Below are 18115 nucleotides of genomic sequence, written 5' to 3'. Positions count from 1 at the left end.
ACTGTTTAGCTGCTCTTCTATGTCAACCGTGACATCTGGTTGGTCTGAACTGGAGGCAGCGTCTGCAGGTTTCTCACTAACTGCTGACACGGGGTTTTGAGCCTCCTTTAAAGAATCTAAGACGTAGAGAAAAGATTAATCAAAGCAGCAAAAATGGCTATTAATTATATTATAATAAAATCCAAGTTACCTTTGTCTGGAACTCTGCTGTGATCAGTCTGTATAGAATCTGATAGCAACTCCTGTGGAGAATCATTTAATGGCACTCTCGGAAAGTTTTTTTGGCCCATCATTCTCCAGGCACATTCGAAATAATCCTGCAGAAACAGGGTGCTAAATGTTATTTAAGCAGATGAATATGCTAATTACATTTTGCATCCAAAAAAAAAAAAAACATCCTTCAGTTCAAGAGGTCAGAATTCTTCACATGAGCTGACCATCTCACCAATGTTTTCAGTGACAGATGTAAAAGTGTTCGATCCCTTATCGTCTTTCCATTTACCGTTGTATTACCTGGTAAGACAGGTCCTGCCACGGCGTGTGCTCGGGTCTGATGTACACCTGAAACTTGGTCTCCATCTCATCCAGGATGGTCTTACACTCGTCTTCATCCAAAAACCTGGTTAGTCCCGGTGCAGTGAATTTGATTGGCTGGATGAGAATAGTAGGGATTATGCTTTGCAGCACCTCCTCAGCCATTTGGCAAGCAACAGCAGGGCCACAGATCTACGAAGGACAGACACAAATGGGTGTTAGTTAAGTCCAGAGTTAATGTACTGAAAGATTTGTTAAGTTTAAGGTTGAACTTTATTGATCCCACACTGGGCAGAGTAGCATTACGTCAAATAGGTATTTGTAGTTTTACCACATACCTTAAATCCAGAGGCGTCCTCGGACTCAAGGGGAAAAATGGACACTTGGTCCATGTCGGCCAGCAGCTGATGGCAATGTGTCTGGATGTATTTTAGAACACCTGGCTCCATGGTGATCACAATCTCCCTCTGAACGGGTGTGGACAGAAACTGCATGATTGCAAGATGCTTCTCACTCTCCATGTCTTTAAGGGTTAACACGTCAATTTTCCTATCTTGCTCGCACACTTTGACAGAGGAGAAAGTCAGAGACTGCAGAAACTCGGACCACTCTCTGCAGTACACCGTGCATTCGTACTCCGTGTCAAATGGTATGTTAAAGCGGCAGATTTGGGATTTTAAGTAGTCACACGCCTGTTCGGCAGAGTTGCGGTTGACTGACGTAACCACGATGGCAGACTTCGACACAGTATAAACTGAGGTTGACTTGCTTTTACCCAGGGTTTGCAGTAGTCTTTCTTTAACATCCTCCCTCCCAAGGAACTGGGCTTCCTCTGGGTCCGAGGTGAAACGCACTTCAGCCATGTTCCCAAGATATTCCAGAATGGTTTGTTTAATCCGCTCCAGAGTGAGTTTGTCCCTTCCTTGGATGAAGACGCCGTCGTCTTCTGTTTCAACAGTGACCATTGGCTCAGCTTTTACGATGTTTTCTAAGAGTGGGCTAAGTTTTAAGACAGACAATTTAACTGGGTCAACAAATGATAAACGAGTTGATAACAGAACCACCTCCTCTGCTTGGTCCTCCACAACACTTTCTGCCGACGCCTCCGCTACCCCAGTGGTAGCAGGGGGCTCTGTAGGTATCTGTGAGGAGGACGGACTTTCAGAAACAACACTGGCAACAGGAGAACTGCTTGGCGTCTGATTATGGCCGAGATCGTCTGGATTTGCTTCTGTCATATCTTCCCTTCCATTCTCAGTTTTGTGCAACGTTTTGCTTTCCTTCGGTTGGAGAAAGTCAAAGAATGGTTTCAAAATTAGGTCTGTACTTTCAAGCTTGTGTTGACTGTCCAGAACAGAGCCTAAAGCTGTTAGAAAAAAAAAAGAAAATCAAATTTGTCATGAAGGTTATGACAATGACATGATTTGATAGAGTTACAGGTTGGAAAACTTACATTCGTGGCTGACAAATGACACCTTTGCTGTTTCCTGTGACAGCATGGTGACCTCCCGCACCTTCTGCAGGTTATCAAAGTAAAGTGTGAGCGTGTCTGCGGTGGTACCAGGAGGCAGGTTCTCCACCAAAATTGAGTCAGTTTGATCTACTTGTTCAAGTGTTATTTGAGCTCCGTCCAGTGTTCTCTTGTCAATCTTCTTACGGAGGCTTTGAAAATCTGTTAAACCAAAGATGTGTATTTAACTACAAGAAAAAACAAATTTAGAAAAATGACGTGAATTATATGTCGACCTTTTGACAAGGGCTGTTTGAGTTTAATGAGGATCATCTCTCTCTCTGGTGAAGGATGCAGCGTGTAGTCGCTGTCATTCAGCCCGATCATGTTCTCCACGTACAGCTCTATCATCTCCGTCACGGTGTCCGGGTTGAGACCTCGGAGCAACAAACTGTATCTGTCTTTTGAGGCAGGCCTTCTCACACTCAGCTTAGTGTTATGTAACACATGGGATTCTTTGGAAAGTACCTGGGATGCGGCTGTCGAACAGAAGCAGAACAAATGGTATTGGCTTCATCAAAGACTTTAAATCATGACTAAAACAGAACAAACCCCAAGGAAAATATAGATATACATATGTCTGAACAAGTAAACAAGGTTTAATATCAACCAAGTTTTTAAATTGTAAATATACTGTTGAATACTACTGGCAAGTAGTGCTTTTGTTTTGGACAGTGACACTGTGAGTTGCATTGTTAGATCATTGTAGTTAGTGCAGAACGGTGCATTGTTAGATCATTGTAGTTAGTGCCCGTTCTGCACACAGTTCATTTGCACTCTTTTGTTGCTTGTAATTGAATGAATTTGATGCAAATATAGGAGGGATATAAAAACGATTGTGTTTCATCTACTTGCCTTGTGCATCTTCGAACACCAGTATGACACTGTCGCCCTTTCTGTCGACAGATTCGAGGGGGCCGCCTCCAGACCGTCGCTTATTCTCAAAGTACAGACACAGCAGCTCTTCGTCCACTCCATCAGGCAGCTGCAGCACCTCCACCGTCCTCTCCTCCAGGCCTTCAGTTTGCATCCTTATCAGTACAGAAAAACACACGTACAACCAAATTCAAATAGTTATAATCTGACTTTGATCTTCACTGAGTTTTTTTAATATAATAATATAAAATATATAATTATAATACAATATATTTTTTATATTTATAATAAAAAATAATAAAAAAATAACAATAAAATATTTCTTATTAGACAAATAATATATATATATTATTAAACACAAAGCAGGGCTGATAATGGTTAAATTTAACGTTTGAGATCCTGTTTAAAAAAATGAAATATTTAATTTAATATAAAATTTGTTTTGTAAATGACATTCAAAATGTTGGTAACACACTTTTTGTTGCAAACATTTTTTTACTTCCACTTGTACAGATGATACAACTATGGTTTCATTTGTCATTTGTAGATACTAAAACAGTCTCTTTTTATTCAGAACCATGTTGTGTTTACATACTGTATATCTATATCTATGTATATACAGTATACAAAGCATTATCACAGGCCTAGTCGTCCTATTGTAACATAATTATAATAATAGCAATACATAAACTAGCGCTAGTACTAACTTCCTGCAGTCTACAGACAGGAAACAAAGGTGTTTATCTTGAAAAAGCTCACTTGTTGAGATACTGACATCATCTCTGCAGCATGATTTTGCTTCATAATCGTTCTAAATCTGATTTTTCTGTCAGGAAACTGCAGCCTTTATTCGGTCCTTTACTGTAGACACGGACAAGTTCATGTTCTGTTTTGCATGTTCGTTGTCTTGAAAGTGAAACTACTGTTTTTTGTACAGCGGAGTTGTAATTGATCGCATACAATTTGCACTAAGGTAACAGAGGAGGCTTCACTGAAGACACAAGAACTTTAAAAGAACTCTTCTTACCTGTGCTAAGAGGAAAACATTTGCTCACAAACAGGTAAAGATGGGACTTCCTCGTTGAGACACAGGACTAATGTCGTCAACACGCCCGATTGCAATGCATTGTGGTCCTTGTAGTGCACGCCACTAACGAAGTAACGTCACGAGAAAAATCTCGGTAATCTGTGAGAATAACGTTATGTTTATCATTAATTTTCCATGTAAATGTTTATATTCATGCTTGCTATACTGAAATATTTTAAATGAAATAAGGATGTAACTTAGCTGAAGCTGAATTCACTCATCATTTAGAGAATAACTTACAGAATTAAAAAAAAATCTTTGTTTCTTCGCAAATCCCCTATGCAAAATATTGAGTCAGCTTTTCTGACCACGTTTGGTATACAAGGACAAAATCATCCTCATTCCTCTCCTCTCTCCTCCCACAATGTGGATTATAATTGCAAAATGTATTATTTATCATTTGTACAGCTGCTCACTGTTCTCTAAAAATCGAGCCAAAAAGCTGAGAATTGTACTTTTTTGTTTTGCATTAATGAAATGCTGAATAATGCAAGGTTTTGGGAATCAGTGTCTTCTGCACACGGCAGCATGTAATTTCAATACAACAGAAAATGTAAGTAATAAAATGTGTTTTTAAAATGCAGCTTTAATGGCTGTGTGATAATTATAAAAGAGTTCAACACAGTTTTAATGAAAAAAAAATAAAAGTAACAAAATAAAAGTCTGTGTTAAACATTATTTTATCAAGGCTAATACCTTCCTGTCCACTAGGTAGCAGTGTTCTCCGAAAAACAAGCTCGCTGACAAGTTTGTAACTGTGAAAGTGATTTGTTTTATTTTAAATCAAATATATAAATAATCCAAAAATCAAATATTTATTATAAAGACTACAACTGCATATGTATTCTGTAATGAGAAGAAGAGTGTGGGTTTTAGGCTATAAAAATACCCCAGGAACCAGTCTAAAAATATTTTCTGAATCTTGTGTGAAGTCCTGAAGCTTCACAAATAAAAAGTTTTAGGCCACAGTTAAAAAAAAAACAAAACAAAAAAACCAAACAAACAAACAAGCAGCCATACTAACTTGTAGCTTTTGCTCTTCTTGTTGTAAACACGCCACCATTTGGAATCTTATCATGCTTATCCCATTCACACTATCCAAATAGCTGAAGCATATGGCAGCGATACGAACCATAATCATGCAGTCAGAGGTCAGCCATTCAGCACGACATTGACCGTGTACTGAAAACGGTGCCAGAGATGCTGCTGTTAGTGTTGTTAAAACAGCAATTTGCCTGGGTTCACGTACAACGACACTGGAGCTTTTAGCCAGAAACAAAATACAAAAAAAAAACCAACAAAAAAACAACCACAAAACAAAACAACAAGACATCACCCAGTGTTCTGTGAACGACTGATGAGAGGTCAGAGGAGAGTGGCCAGATGGGTTGCAGCAGACAGTACTGCAGCAGTAGCTGGAATCACAACTGCTGTGAGCAGAGAGCCATCTCTGAGTGAACCACATCTCAACAGCAAAATCACATCAGGTTCCAAGGTTAGAACAGAACAAGGTTTATGTGAGTTAAAAACACGGCCAATATTAGACCGTACTGCTGACATCTGTATGTTTTGCAATATGTAATATTTTTTAAACATAGTGTAGCGGTTAGCACATGCAGAACGTCCTGGGTTTCAATTTTCCTGCTTGATCTTAACTGACCTTTGACCCAGTTGAAAAATGTACTAATGCTTAACAATCCTTTAAGGAAAATTCACTGGCGAGTATGGCTCTACAGCTTAATTTTTTGTCTTTGTCAGTATTTGGTTCTTCACTTTGATATATACCAAACAAAGTTATGTTTCTGAGTTGTTGTTTTTTTTTTTTTGGTTTTTTTTTTGCTCAATATCCTGCTGATTATTGTGACATGTGTCTGATCACAGCTGTGTCGACTGTTTTAGCTACCAGGATGATAAATGAAACACAACACAAAGACTAAGAGTTTTTTTTTATATACATATAAATAATACATTTTGACAGTCAGTGTCTCTTGATACTCTTCACTGCACATTCACATTAAGATTGAAATGTTCTTTGATGTTATTGAATAATTCTCTCGTGTCATGAAGCATTCTCGTGAAGACTAGCGAGCACGTCTGTTTCTACAACGACAATGAAAAATGATCCGGATAAGAACAGTGGCGCCCCCTGCACGCAGGAGCAGCGTTGCCTTCTTTTTCCGGAGACGTCTGAGATCCTTCAACATCTGCCAGAGACTTGTTGCAATGTAAAGAAAAAATAAATATTTGAAATGTTTAGAAGAAGAACACAACTGAGCATGACTCTGATGGGCACTGGCACGTTTTATTTTACTTTGCTTTGAGCTGAACACCAAACTTAAAGTTCGCAAACAGCAGCAAACTTCCAGAACTGTATACAGTGTATGAGCAGTGCACCGTCAGTGAGACTGAGCTCGGTAACGCCCTCTGTTAAACTACTCACATATCATTCAAATCCTGCACACTTGAAACAGCTTGTAAAAATAGCAACACAGAGTTCGAAAACGTAGCTGCCCTAAGCATGCCCGGAGGTCCACTGCCACTATTGTGCAAGGAGGGGCAAATAATATTTGGTTATGTATATGAATACGGCTGCAAATTTGACAGAGGAGGGGGTAATTGAAGAACAATTTCTTCTCAGGGATTGTAAAAAAAAAACCCCAACTGTAGCTAATCTGAAAAATGCGCCAACACAAAAACGGCAGAGTTGCTTTTGTCCTCACTTGATGCCGTGTCAGAGCCTGTTTCTGAGAAGAAAAAGAAAGTGTGGCTCTGTCAATTGGTGTGACATTTCTCAAACGCTAGCTTCGGGCAGCAACAGAGAGCTGAAAAGACAAGAGGAATCGATGAGAAAACGTCTGTGGCCATAATGAAAACGTTCTTCCCCCAGAGGAGAGAATAATCTAACGGCTCGAAGAGTCACTGCACGTACAGGCTTGCTATAATCTGCCCTTATACAGTTTGATCTTGTGTTTTTCTGCCAGCAGCAAGGTTACATTATATTCATAATCTCTATCATGAATTGAGTTTGGAATTCCGGCATTAAAATCCCAGTAGTGATGCCAATTTCCGTACTGGTCGGCCCCGAATCCAAACACATTGACCTGGATGGGAAAAAGAAAACAGAGAGGCAGAGCAATCGATCACTTTAAAGCCAAACATTTGCCTGAGGGCGAAAACTTGCACTTGAAATTTAATTTATTTCATGCTGAGACACCATGTGCTACTGTGTTGCTTTATTGCTGCTAACATGACACCTATTAATTGTACTAATCAGCGATCAGTGTTTCTTAACCTTTGGTTTGTGACCTTATGTGGGGGTCGCCATGAATTTTTTGTTTTGTGAGTAAAATACATTTTATGTGCTTACTTACCTTATCACAGATGTGAATAGCGAAGAGTAAACTCAGAAAGCCAGTTGAAGGATACTGACCGTGACCCTCCATCCACGAGTCATGGACATATTTTAAAAATGTGGGGCTGTAAATTAACACCTGCGAAAGAAGCACATATTCAGTCTTTGCTGCTTTTCCAAAGCGTACACCTATTGACGACTACATAAATGAATGAGCAAATTAAAACTCTATTAAGATGAAATATGGAACGCTTCAGAGGTTAAGACTGTGGTGATGTCTGATAGGCTGTTTTAATCAGCTAAATCTTGGGTCTCTGGGCCACAGAGGGGAAATCAGTATTAGATGTAAAAAAAAAAAAAAAAAAACAGCTGGTACAAATATATATATTTTTCTCATTCTTAAATGATCCAAAAAAAGCATTTTACAAAATAGAAATTACTGTAAAAAATTGGAAAAAAGGTTAAAAATAAAATAGTTAATGATGTTTTTTCATGGGCAGGATTTGGCCCCTGAACCAAGTGTTCCTTCACTGTTACTTCATGTCCTCCTCCACTACAGAGAAGACAAGGGTCTTCTCCGGGGCCGTCGTCCTTCACTCAGCATCTTCCACTTTGCCACCTCCGGCTCAGCATCTCATCCTTAATGCAGGTCAAAATCCTTCAGATCAAATACCTCCGTGCACCCTACAGCTATGACAACTCTGAAGAACTGCTTCTCACTGGTGAAAAATCCTCCTCTATTCCTCAGGAAGTCTCTTTTTTTTTATGATATTACGGATCAACAAATCCTCGATGTTTTAACTCGGTGACACGCGAGGCCATCGTAGCTGAGGTCAAACTGGGTCAGGGATATTATACTACATCTCAGCTCCTTATATGGAAGTACACTCCAGTGGAGTGACATGTGACATGTGCACAAAGCAGCATTATGCCGGGCAGCTGTAATCAGCATAATGCAACAAAAAGAGCCGTCGTGTGCTGCCACGAGTCTGTCAGTCACCACGAGCGACATGCTGTTCAGAGGCGCCGAGTGCCAATCAAACTGTGGCGCAGCACTCGTGAGGAAGCATGTGAAAAAATGTTACATGCATGTATTTATTGCAAAATGTAAAAAAAAATAAAATAAACAAACAACAACAACAACAAAATAAAAAGAGTAAAATCAACCAACCTTATCTTTGTTGGCCTTTATTTTGGACTTGACGGGAAAAAATGTTCTGCAAGACACAAGGAAAAGATGTGGGTAGACAACACATCACCATTTCTCACATTTAATCATGTTAATATTATTTGAATAATGCATAAGATTACACTGCCAAATGATGGCAGCCTTTCTTTTGCCAGGTAAAAACAGTTGTTGTATGAGTTAGCAAAAACTGACACTGATATGGGTTGTATTTTAGTTATTACCCAGAAGTCGGCAATGTGATTTACACTGTACTATATAGACTTCGTAGAAATTCTGTATTGAAGTACGCAACTCAAACCACAGAGGGGACCAACGAAGACAATGCAGTTCATATATAACAGCGTTGTGTTTTGCCAACAGGAGCCTACAGGGATTTAATTAAAAAAAAGAAAAGTAAAAGGATGGCATGCTAATGACTGAGATGAAAAAGAATGATTACGGAGTGAGATACAATCCTGTTGAATGTTTCCAATTAAAGTAAGTTTATCAAGACCGTTCCCACTGCAGGAATGTGCCTAATTGAAATTCCAAGATCGCACACAGTGGTTGAAAGTCTGGAATAGTGTGGAACATCCAGCGACTTCAAATATGATTAAACATATATATATATATATATATATATATATATATATATATACATATGTATTGACCTTTTATTATCCTTGCGCATTGTAAAAAAGTACAATTTACTGAAACGCACTTTGACAATAACAACCTTGAGGCACAGTCACAGTCACATTGTGATTCTTTTCAGAGATCTCCAAACATGAAGAGCGCTTCTAGAGCTGTTTCTCATTCTCTACTCTCGTCGGAATTTGTTTGCTTATAACAAAAATATTGAATTATATTTTTTTAAGTTCCTTAAATGAAATTCTGAAAATCAGAAAGTTGGTTGAACAGGAACCAATTTATTCCAGTAACCTGTGACTGAGTGCAGAAATGTTCGTGGGAAATGTTTCATAATTACCAGTTGAGCACGAAATGTTGAAAACACTTTTAGTACTTTTTTTTACGTGTTGTCAATTAAAGGAAAATGGAATCTACAAAAATCAGTGTCAGCAAGTCATAGTCACCAAAAAACGTATTTATGATAAAAATGAAAATGAATGTAAGTTGATGAAATCTGTAGTTTCGTACAATATAAGTACAATATTTACCATTTTGAACAAATGGACAAAGACTAATTTAAATATTAATTTGGTGGTAGATTACATTTTTTAGGAGATTATTTGATGCAAGTTTACAAAAACAGTTCTCTGAATCTCATTAAGAAACAGATCGTTCATGTTTTTCTTTGCACTGTTGAAGGACATTTCCAATGCCAGGAAAAGCAGATTTTCAGGAACATTTTTTTTTCTTCCAAACTCAAATCCCTGTCTCCAAATAAATGGTACCTTCACACATCCACGTCCTTGGTGCTGTGACAGCTGAAGCACCTCCGTAATATCACAGATGCTTTCTGTAATAAGAGTCTGGATGCTCCCATATTTTCTATATATATATATATTTTATAAAGATACCAACATCATTTTTTCTCAACTAGATGAAGCGTGGACTCATCTGATCACGGTTGCATCTGCACAAAATTTAATATACCATTTGTTCCCCAAGCCAGGGAAGGAAATTGAAATACATATATCTTTTGGGAAGGACAACCAGACTGAGATTTAATGTTGCTCTGGTCCCTGGTGGACTCAAAGACCTGGTCCCCGTGTGATCAACATTGTTGAAAGGCACTAAAACTTCCAGTGTTACTGCGAAGTAAGGAATATTTATAAGGTGTTTATTAACAGCAGCCATCCCAGCAGACATGGGTCTCTCCTCAGATTCGCCGACGTCCTCTTCAATAAGGTGAGGAAATGCAACAAAACATTTTACAGCAGCCAGTGAAGATGTAACGGCTGCTCGGCTGGTGCTGACAGCACAACCAGTAAAGTGAATTTAATGATGCAGAATGATTGCTTTGGCAGAGTGGGAAGACAACTGCACATTTACCGGATACATTTGTTTGGACTCAGCCGTCCTCCGACCATCTAACACGGGGTGTTTAAGTCATTGGCAACGACATTAATTGGCAGAGGCTTTTTTTTTTTTTTTTTTTTTTTTTTAATGGATGTCCAGCAATTAGACTGATGTTAACGGGTCATTGAGTTAAAGCAGTTGAAGGTGAAAGATTATAACTGAGTGAGTTTGTCTGGTACGGCAACCTGACAAAAAGTAAAGTGAGTGAGATTAAAAAAAAAAAAGGAAATCACCCCTGGTTCAGCAACACCATTTATTATGACACATTCATAACTTTTATATTTTTTAAAGCCTTAAATGGTTGAGCTTTTGCACTTGATGAATGGGTTGTTAAATTACACGTTTCAGCTCCACGTATTTTAAATGATGATAAAATCACTTTTATGTTCAGTTTTACCCACAGATTACAACCATAATAAAGTAGATTTGAAAAAAAAGTACCTTTAAATGTAAGTTGTTTTTTTTTTTAAATAAAACAGTTCAGAGGAGGAAAGAATTGCACCACTGTGGATTCTTCCAGAAGGTTAAATCAATTTTATTTAAAGATATAATTGTAGTTTTTAACAAAAGAAAAGATATTTTTGTTTACTGATATTTAATTTATTTTTTTACTGATTTTACTTTTTGCCTTTGTGTTGAATATGCATTCTTTGTTACATACGTGGCTGCAGCACAGGCAAAACAAACTACGAGTATTGACTACAGGAAACAACAACTTGAGATCAAACTGGGTTGTGTGTGTGGCCCTGCAACGTAAATGAGTTTGACATTAACCAATGAGATTCTATTTTTCCCTGTAATGTCTTTTCTCATTGTAGAGCTAAACCTGTGATTTATTCAAACAACACACTGAGCTGATATACGCTTTATGGCTCCTTTAGCAAAAAAAAAAGAAAAAGAAAAAAAAGAAAATCAACCATTTCAATTCTCATTACACGACTCATCAGTTCTTAGTGTAAAATGCCTAAACTCTTGACTGGGTGTCTTTACTTACTTTGTAACAGTGCCTGTGGTGAGAGCACTAATGATCCACTGAAGATCCAAAACCTTGAACGGGATGAAGACGAGACTGGTGTTGTCATCCAGGTCCTTGGCGCTCTCAGGGTACAGGAAATGATGAGTCGTTCTGGTACCGACGTCTTCCTCGTAGCCCTCGGTGAACGCCTCGTTCATCCTGCAAAGAGGTGCAGTTTTATGACACAAGAGAAGCATTTTTTGACTGATAAAAATACGATAATACAAGGATCCAAATCAGGAAATCTAGGTTTTTTTAGATTCAGTAATGTGGAGCTCAACAATTCCTAAATGCTGGAGGAGGAGCAGGAATCTCTACCAGCACATCCAACAATGCTCCGTCTATCGGCAGCAGTAATTGGCGGCGAACTGTCTGACTTTTACGAGCATATAAAATGACAGTGAAAGCAGACATCACGATGCCGACCCCTCACATGTGACTATTTCACCTGTTTGGGCACCGAGGTCTGAGCCATATCATCTTCCTCATTACTTACTCTAAGATGACAGCTACATAACAACTTGACATTTTCAGCTAGAGCTTGGCAGGATGACTGCCTGCAAGAAATGTTTTGTATCCAGGCGCCATGTTATACAGTGGGTAATTTACTCAGTCTCAGTTACATGCCTAAAACCCAGGACCACGTCTCTTATGTTGAAGGAAATTGCAATGACACAGGGTGAGTACCCTAGTCACAGTCAGACAACACCTGAACAAACACACATCTTAACTATGCATGAAGTGTAGCAAATGACCTGTATGTAATGCAGTACGAATGCATGAAAGTACGAAAATAATCAGGCTGTTTGTTACATTTACTGAGCTCTCCCATAATAACCCTTTGAACTCTATTGGAATTCCAGATGACCCCATGTGGGGTCGTGACCCCTAGGTTAAACAACACTGCCTTAAACATCACAAAAGCACTCTAATTTCAATCCTGGACCTTCATGACCGTAGTTCTAATTCTAACTCCAGTGTCGTCACAACTGCAATGCATGGTGGGACATATTGCTTGATTTCATGGTGCACTGTGGGATATAGTGGACAAACTTAACCCACTGCATACTGGGACACCACAACAAATTGGATATTACATTGTGAGAAGTACACAACCAGCAACATTTAGCTACAGAGGTAAAAACTGAGTGAACTGCATCTTCCTCTCTAGTGCATTGGTGGCAACTAGGCCAACATAAATGAGAAATAAAGATATGAAGATATAAGGATGTAGTTTAATCCAAAGAAAGGATGCAGGAAAAATAAATGCTCTGTGACCAGAGAAAGACCAGTCAGATCAAGAGGAAACAAATGTTGTGCCATCAGTGATAAGTCGCAGCAGATGGCTCTGTAGAATAATAATAGTGGATCATCAGTCAAAAGGATCGCTGCCACATAACGAGTGATGAGAACTGTCATCCTTTCCTCAACTTTTCTGGACAGGGGAGATAACTTTTGGACCACAGCTGCATGTTTTTCTTCCCACAGATGAGCAGATGTATGAAAACCCCCATGGTATTCATCACTCTAACTGAGCTAAAACTCTCATATGAGAGGGAGAGAAAAATACTGGCAAGAGGTTTTATGTTGCTGTATGTCAGCAGAAAAAAAGAATTGCTTTTGACAGGACTATATTGGTAGGTTCCCTCCTTAATGGCAGCTACATACACTGTGAATTTCCAAACTGCACAGCAAAAGCTTTTTTACCATCCACTGCAAATGGGGAAAAAAAAAAATATAGCGGAGCAAAACAACCGTACCACCTATCAAACAGTGTGATGGCTGGAACCTGTCACTGCTGTAGCACAGTCATATATATTCTTCTATAGGTCTCTAAGGCAGGTGTAGTTTGTTGCTTTTAGTCATATGTTGTAATTTCTATGGTTATAAAATATTGTATTTCAGTCTGACTTGCCCTACAAGATTAATCACCTGAGAGAGACTTGCTAAACCTAAAATGTTTGATTTACAAACTGAAAAAATCCCCTTGCATCATATATTATAAATGAGAGAAGGAAACCTACAACTACAGTAGTCTAGGTGCAACTGTAAAACACACAAAGGGATTATTATCGATGTATTCAAGGCCCAGTATATTTCCTCTTTTTTCACCGAATAAGCTGTTTTTATCTTTTAATTTTATCTTCGGCAGAATTTCGCCGTTTACCCCACAAAAATAGCCTAACAAACTGCACTCTACAAGTGGCTATCGCCATGACATATATAAACGCTGTGAGTTAGCAAACTTAGCTTTAGCTGTAGTAAACAATAGCAAAAGTTTTATTAAGAAATGCGGTCGGTTGTTCGGTTTTAGCTCCGCCAACAACAGGTTCCGGCCAACCGTTTATCTGCACATCAGACCGGCAACTGACGATAAGGACTATTTGCATTTAATGTGCCATTGCACCTCAACGATTGGTTGTTGATGAGTGCAATACGATAGGGCGTATTTGCATTTAATGTGCCATTGCACCTCAACGATTGGTTGTTGATGAGTGCAATTGCTCTTTTCAGATACTAGAACACTGAATAATATGACACAATGGCGGTCGTGATAGACACTCGACAGTTAAGTCGCCAATGACATCCGTTACATACATTTCATATTAGCTCCGCCAACAACAAGTTCAAACGTTTGTTTGAACGTCAGACCGGCTACTTACGATAGGGCCTATTTGCATTTGATGTGCCATTGCACCTCAACGATTGGTTGTTGATAAGTGCAACACGATAGGGACTATTTGCATTTAATGTGCCATTGCGCCTTAACGATTGGTTGTTGAAGACTGCACTTGTTCTTTTTAGACTGCTGACTAATATAAAACAATAGCGGACGTCATAGAGACTCGACAGTTACGTCGCCAATGACGTCCGTTACATACATTTCATATTAGCTCCGCCAACAGCAAGTTCAAACGTTTATCTGCACGTCAGACCGGCTACTTACGATAGGGCCTATTTGCATTTGATGTGCCATTGCACCTCAACGATTGGTTGTTGATAAGTGCAACACGATAGGGACTATTTGCATTTAATGTGCCATTGCACCTCAACGATTGGTTGTTGATGAGTGCAATACGATAGGGACTATTTGCATTTAATGTGCCATTGCACCTCAACGATTGGTTGTTGAGTGCATTGCTCTTTTCGGATACTAGAAGACTTAATAATATGACACAATAGTGGACGTGATAGAGACTCGACAGTTAAGTCGCCAATGGCGTCCGTTACATACATTTCATATTAGCTCCGCCAACAAGTTCAAATATTTGTCTGCACGTCAGACCGGCTACTTATGATAGGGACTATTTGCATTTAATGTGCCATTGCACCTCAACGATTGGTTGTTGATGAGTGCAATACGCTAGGGACTATTTGCATTTGATGTGCCATTGCACCTCAACGATTGGTTGTTGATGAGTCCACTCGCTCTTTTCAGACTGCTGACTAATGTGAAACAATAGCGGACGTGATAGAGACACAGACACACTTGGGTCATCAATGACGTCCATACATTTCATATTTTTACAACCAATGGTTGATGCGCAATGGCACAGCAATTGTAATTGCTCCCTTTCGTCCTGTTGTGTAGACGTGCAGGCCCTCTGCTGGCAAAAAGGAGCAATTACACACATTGTTTGGGAATGTCTAGTTATATTGTTCCTGAAATGACTGTTCTGTGTTCTTCTGTACATTATCATACTGTATAATGTTTTCCAACCTCCTTTCATGCCATTTCTACATGTTCACTTTTCATTTCTATATTTATTTCAAGCAGTTAGTCATTTGTGACCTCTCTGTTTGTGTCATTAATATGTGAATGAAAAAAAAAGAATAAAAAAAAAAAAAAAAAGTTCAGGAAGGTGAACTCCATTCCAAAGTTACTCAAGAGTTGTGCTTTAGGTTCAGACCTGATGTTCAGCTGCCCTGAATCACCCTTTGGCAACAGCAAAATCCAGCAGCTGCATTGAGTCTTTGAAAAGGTTCATTTTTCCAAACTTTTTTTTTCTTTTTTTACTCAAGGACTTGAGTAATGCACCCAGGTTCCACAGTCGAGCACAATAGGCTCAAAAGTAATTAAAGTAGAACAATTTAAATTTGTTCCTGAAATGACTGTTCTGTGTTCTTCTGTACATTATCATACATCATATCATATATCATACATAATTTATTATCATCAAAAAAAAACCTCAAGGGAAAGTACAAATCTTAGCTGGTCGCTTTTGGTGTAAAGATAGAAATTAGGCAGCATTATGAATGCAATAGCAAGGAGAACACACAGTGTTTTTTGTGTTTTGTGAGCCTAGCCTCTTACCACATCTATTACAAAGATAAGTGTTATATTAATCAGTAGCATAATCCCAATCAGATCCTTATTCTAATCCAAACTAAACCGTGATTCAACCTCATTATGTCAAATATAACAATACCAGGAACACACACACACACACACACACATAAATTGCCGTTGCGACGTTATCTAAATGTCAAGCTGATATTTTGTAGTCAATTCTCTTTTTACCAGACTGGTGATCAGCCTGTTTAAAGGTTCTCTCAGTGATGTGATTTTCTGTTTTTTGCGACTATGGTTGGTTTGAAGTGTAAATTTTAAAATGTCGTGTTTTTCCACTGAATTTCCATCGAAAAAAGCAAACGCGGAGGCCGCGAGTCGACTTAATGCTACAACACCGTCCTTAATGTCAGGACTGTTTGCCTACCTGCAGGCAATTGGACATTATTCATTCAATTACAATTCACTTGTGACCTGGAACCACAGCACTTTGTACCACGTCTCCGTTGCTTCACGTCGCGGCTGGATTATTCAGCATGTAATGGGCAACTAACACTTTAAAGGTCACAGGTATTTCTGCTCCGTCTCATTCCTTCTCACACTCTCACCAACGCCTTCCCCGAAGTGGGTTGGCTGGGCTCTCAATGCTGCAGCATCGTAATTAACTGAAAGAATACTAAAGCTGCACTCGACATGGCAATCTGTGTGGAATGGTGCGTTACCCTGCAGGCTCTTCCTGATGGCCTGAAGTTGTCCTGAAAACACACTCTTTATTACCCACTCCCTTTATGGAGGTGGACTGATGTAACAGCAGCAGCTCGGCTCCACAGACCAGACGATGTGCTGTCTAATATACTTTATGCCTCGTAGGTGTTGAACATGATGTTGCAATCGATTCTTGATCTAATAGGTATCCAGAGAAGGGTTAGCTCTCTGCCAGACGCCAGGGTGAACGGCCAAAAAAACATTAGCACTCCTTTCACGGTAACTTTCGACCTTTGGAATGAACTCTGAAGAGACACAGAGTCAACATGCTGTGATCGTACAAGCGAAACCAAATAATGAGCTGCAAGGTGAAGCTAAAGTAACTCTGGAAGTTAGTGTTGTGGACTGGGGGGTTCCCAAACTTTTTTGAGCCAAGGCCCCTGATAAGCATTAGCTTTTGGCTGGGAACCTCTGTCAAAAACCCACAGACAATGTAACGAAATATGTAAAGAAACATAAACTTTTAGAATGTATTTACTTGTATTCACTATTCAATAATTATCACGTTTTGAGCATAAGACAATGATTAACAAAGGTGTTTTAAGGTCGACACAGGTTACAAGGTACGAGGTTGAAGGCACAAGGTGCATTCAAGTACCATTGGAAACTTGAGAATCTCACGATTACGGCACTTTACATGCTGTACAGTTCAGGACAAATGTTTATATAAACAAATAAATAAAAATCTCCCCTACAATTCCCTCCGATCTCCACTTTGAAAACCACTGTTGATTCAAATGTCATGAGTTGAGGGAAGTTATTTAAGACAAATCTAAACATGTTCATGACTAAAAGTATCTACAGCTTATTTTACAATAGTTTTACCTAAAAAAGTGGAACTGCAGAAAAAGTTTCGGAAACCTCTACCGACACATTATAGCGATACGGAAACCAGTTCTCAGCACTTGCTGATCTTGTAACTTCCAGGTCATTAAACATTCACGTATAGCCACCAGGGCAGTACTTATGCACGTGAAGTGTTTTTGCTGACATTTCCAAAGCAACTCTTAGGACTCTGAGTTTTACTTTAAAGAAAAGAAAAACAAACTTTTTTTTTACTTTTACTCTACTCAATCTTTGGTAATCGCCATGAGAGTCGGAGTCTCCTCTACAACAGCTCCTTTTTTGAAGTTGTTTAACTAAGTTTAAAGGTTTAAAAGATGAATGAGAAAAATTATAGCTGGAGTGCAAACCCCGACTGCACAGTTCTTTTATCAGATAACCGACAAGTGAGAACAACAAGCAGCGACAGCAGCGTTGTGCTGTGAGCAATGTGGCTTATTTTGTCCAGTGAAAGTGATGACCAGAGCAGGGAAAAACAATCAAGAGCTAACCCCACATGAATGTTTTATACGCTGCTCTTTGCTCAGCGCTAGCTACGAGTCACTCACCGCTCCCTCTCTCTCTCTCTCTCTCTCTGAGTTTCCCTCGGATTATTCAGCGAGTATCTTTCACTGTGAAGCCCAGCTGATGG

At 39.1% G+C, this 18115-nt stretch overlaps 2 protein-coding genes across 4 annotated transcripts in view; both read right to left on the bottom strand.

Moving 5' to 3' along the window:
• parp10 (poly(ADP-ribose) polymerase family member 10) overlaps positions 1–4057 on the bottom strand; it is a 6133-nt gene extending 2076 nt beyond the window's left edge. Inside the window, exons 1-8 of the mRNA XM_017040908.2 lie at positions 3948–4057; positions 2900–3075; positions 2281–2523; positions 1988–2206; positions 873–1900; positions 514–726; positions 191–317; positions 3–116 (exon numbers count right to left, since the gene is read on the bottom strand). Coding sequence (XP_016896397.1) covers positions 3–116; positions 191–317; positions 514–726; positions 873–1900; positions 1988–2206; positions 2281–2523; positions 2900–3074 — 2119 coding nt within the window. The 5' untranslated portion in view covers position 3075; positions 3948–4057. The remainder of the gene's footprint in view (positions 1–2; positions 117–190; positions 318–513; positions 727–872; positions 1901–1987; positions 2207–2280; positions 2524–2899; positions 3076–3947) is intronic.
• A 1559-nt stretch (positions 4058–5616) lies between these two features.
• Positions 5617–18115, bottom strand: part of LOC103394178 (CMP-N-acetylneuraminate-beta-galactosamide-alpha-2,3-sialyltransferase 1) — a 40360-nt gene continuing 27861 nt past the window's right edge. For 2 of the 3 annotated variants that reach the window (XM_008331368.3, XM_025065032.1), the window contains exons 4-7: positions 11565–11744; positions 8531–8576; positions 7379–7498; positions 5621–7108 (exon numbers count right to left, since the gene is read on the bottom strand). In XM_008331368.3, the coding sequence (XP_008329590.1) occupies positions 6944–7108; positions 7379–7498; positions 8531–8576; positions 11565–11744 (511 nt within the window). In that variant the 3' untranslated portion in view covers positions 5621–6943. Of the gene's footprint in view, positions 7109–7378; positions 7499–8530; positions 8577–11564; positions 11745–18115 lie in introns of all 3 variants that reach the window. The other variant, XM_025065033.1, reaches the window with a different exon arrangement.

Source organism: Cynoglossus semilaevis, chromosome 18, assembly GCF_000523025.1.
Source record: "Cynoglossus semilaevis isolate Cse_v1.0 chromosome 18, Cse_v1.0, whole genome shotgun sequence".
NCBI lineage: Eukaryota > Metazoa > Chordata > Actinopteri > Pleuronectiformes > Cynoglossidae > Cynoglossus > Cynoglossus semilaevis.
This window is presented reverse-complemented; position numbering and strand designations above follow the sequence as displayed.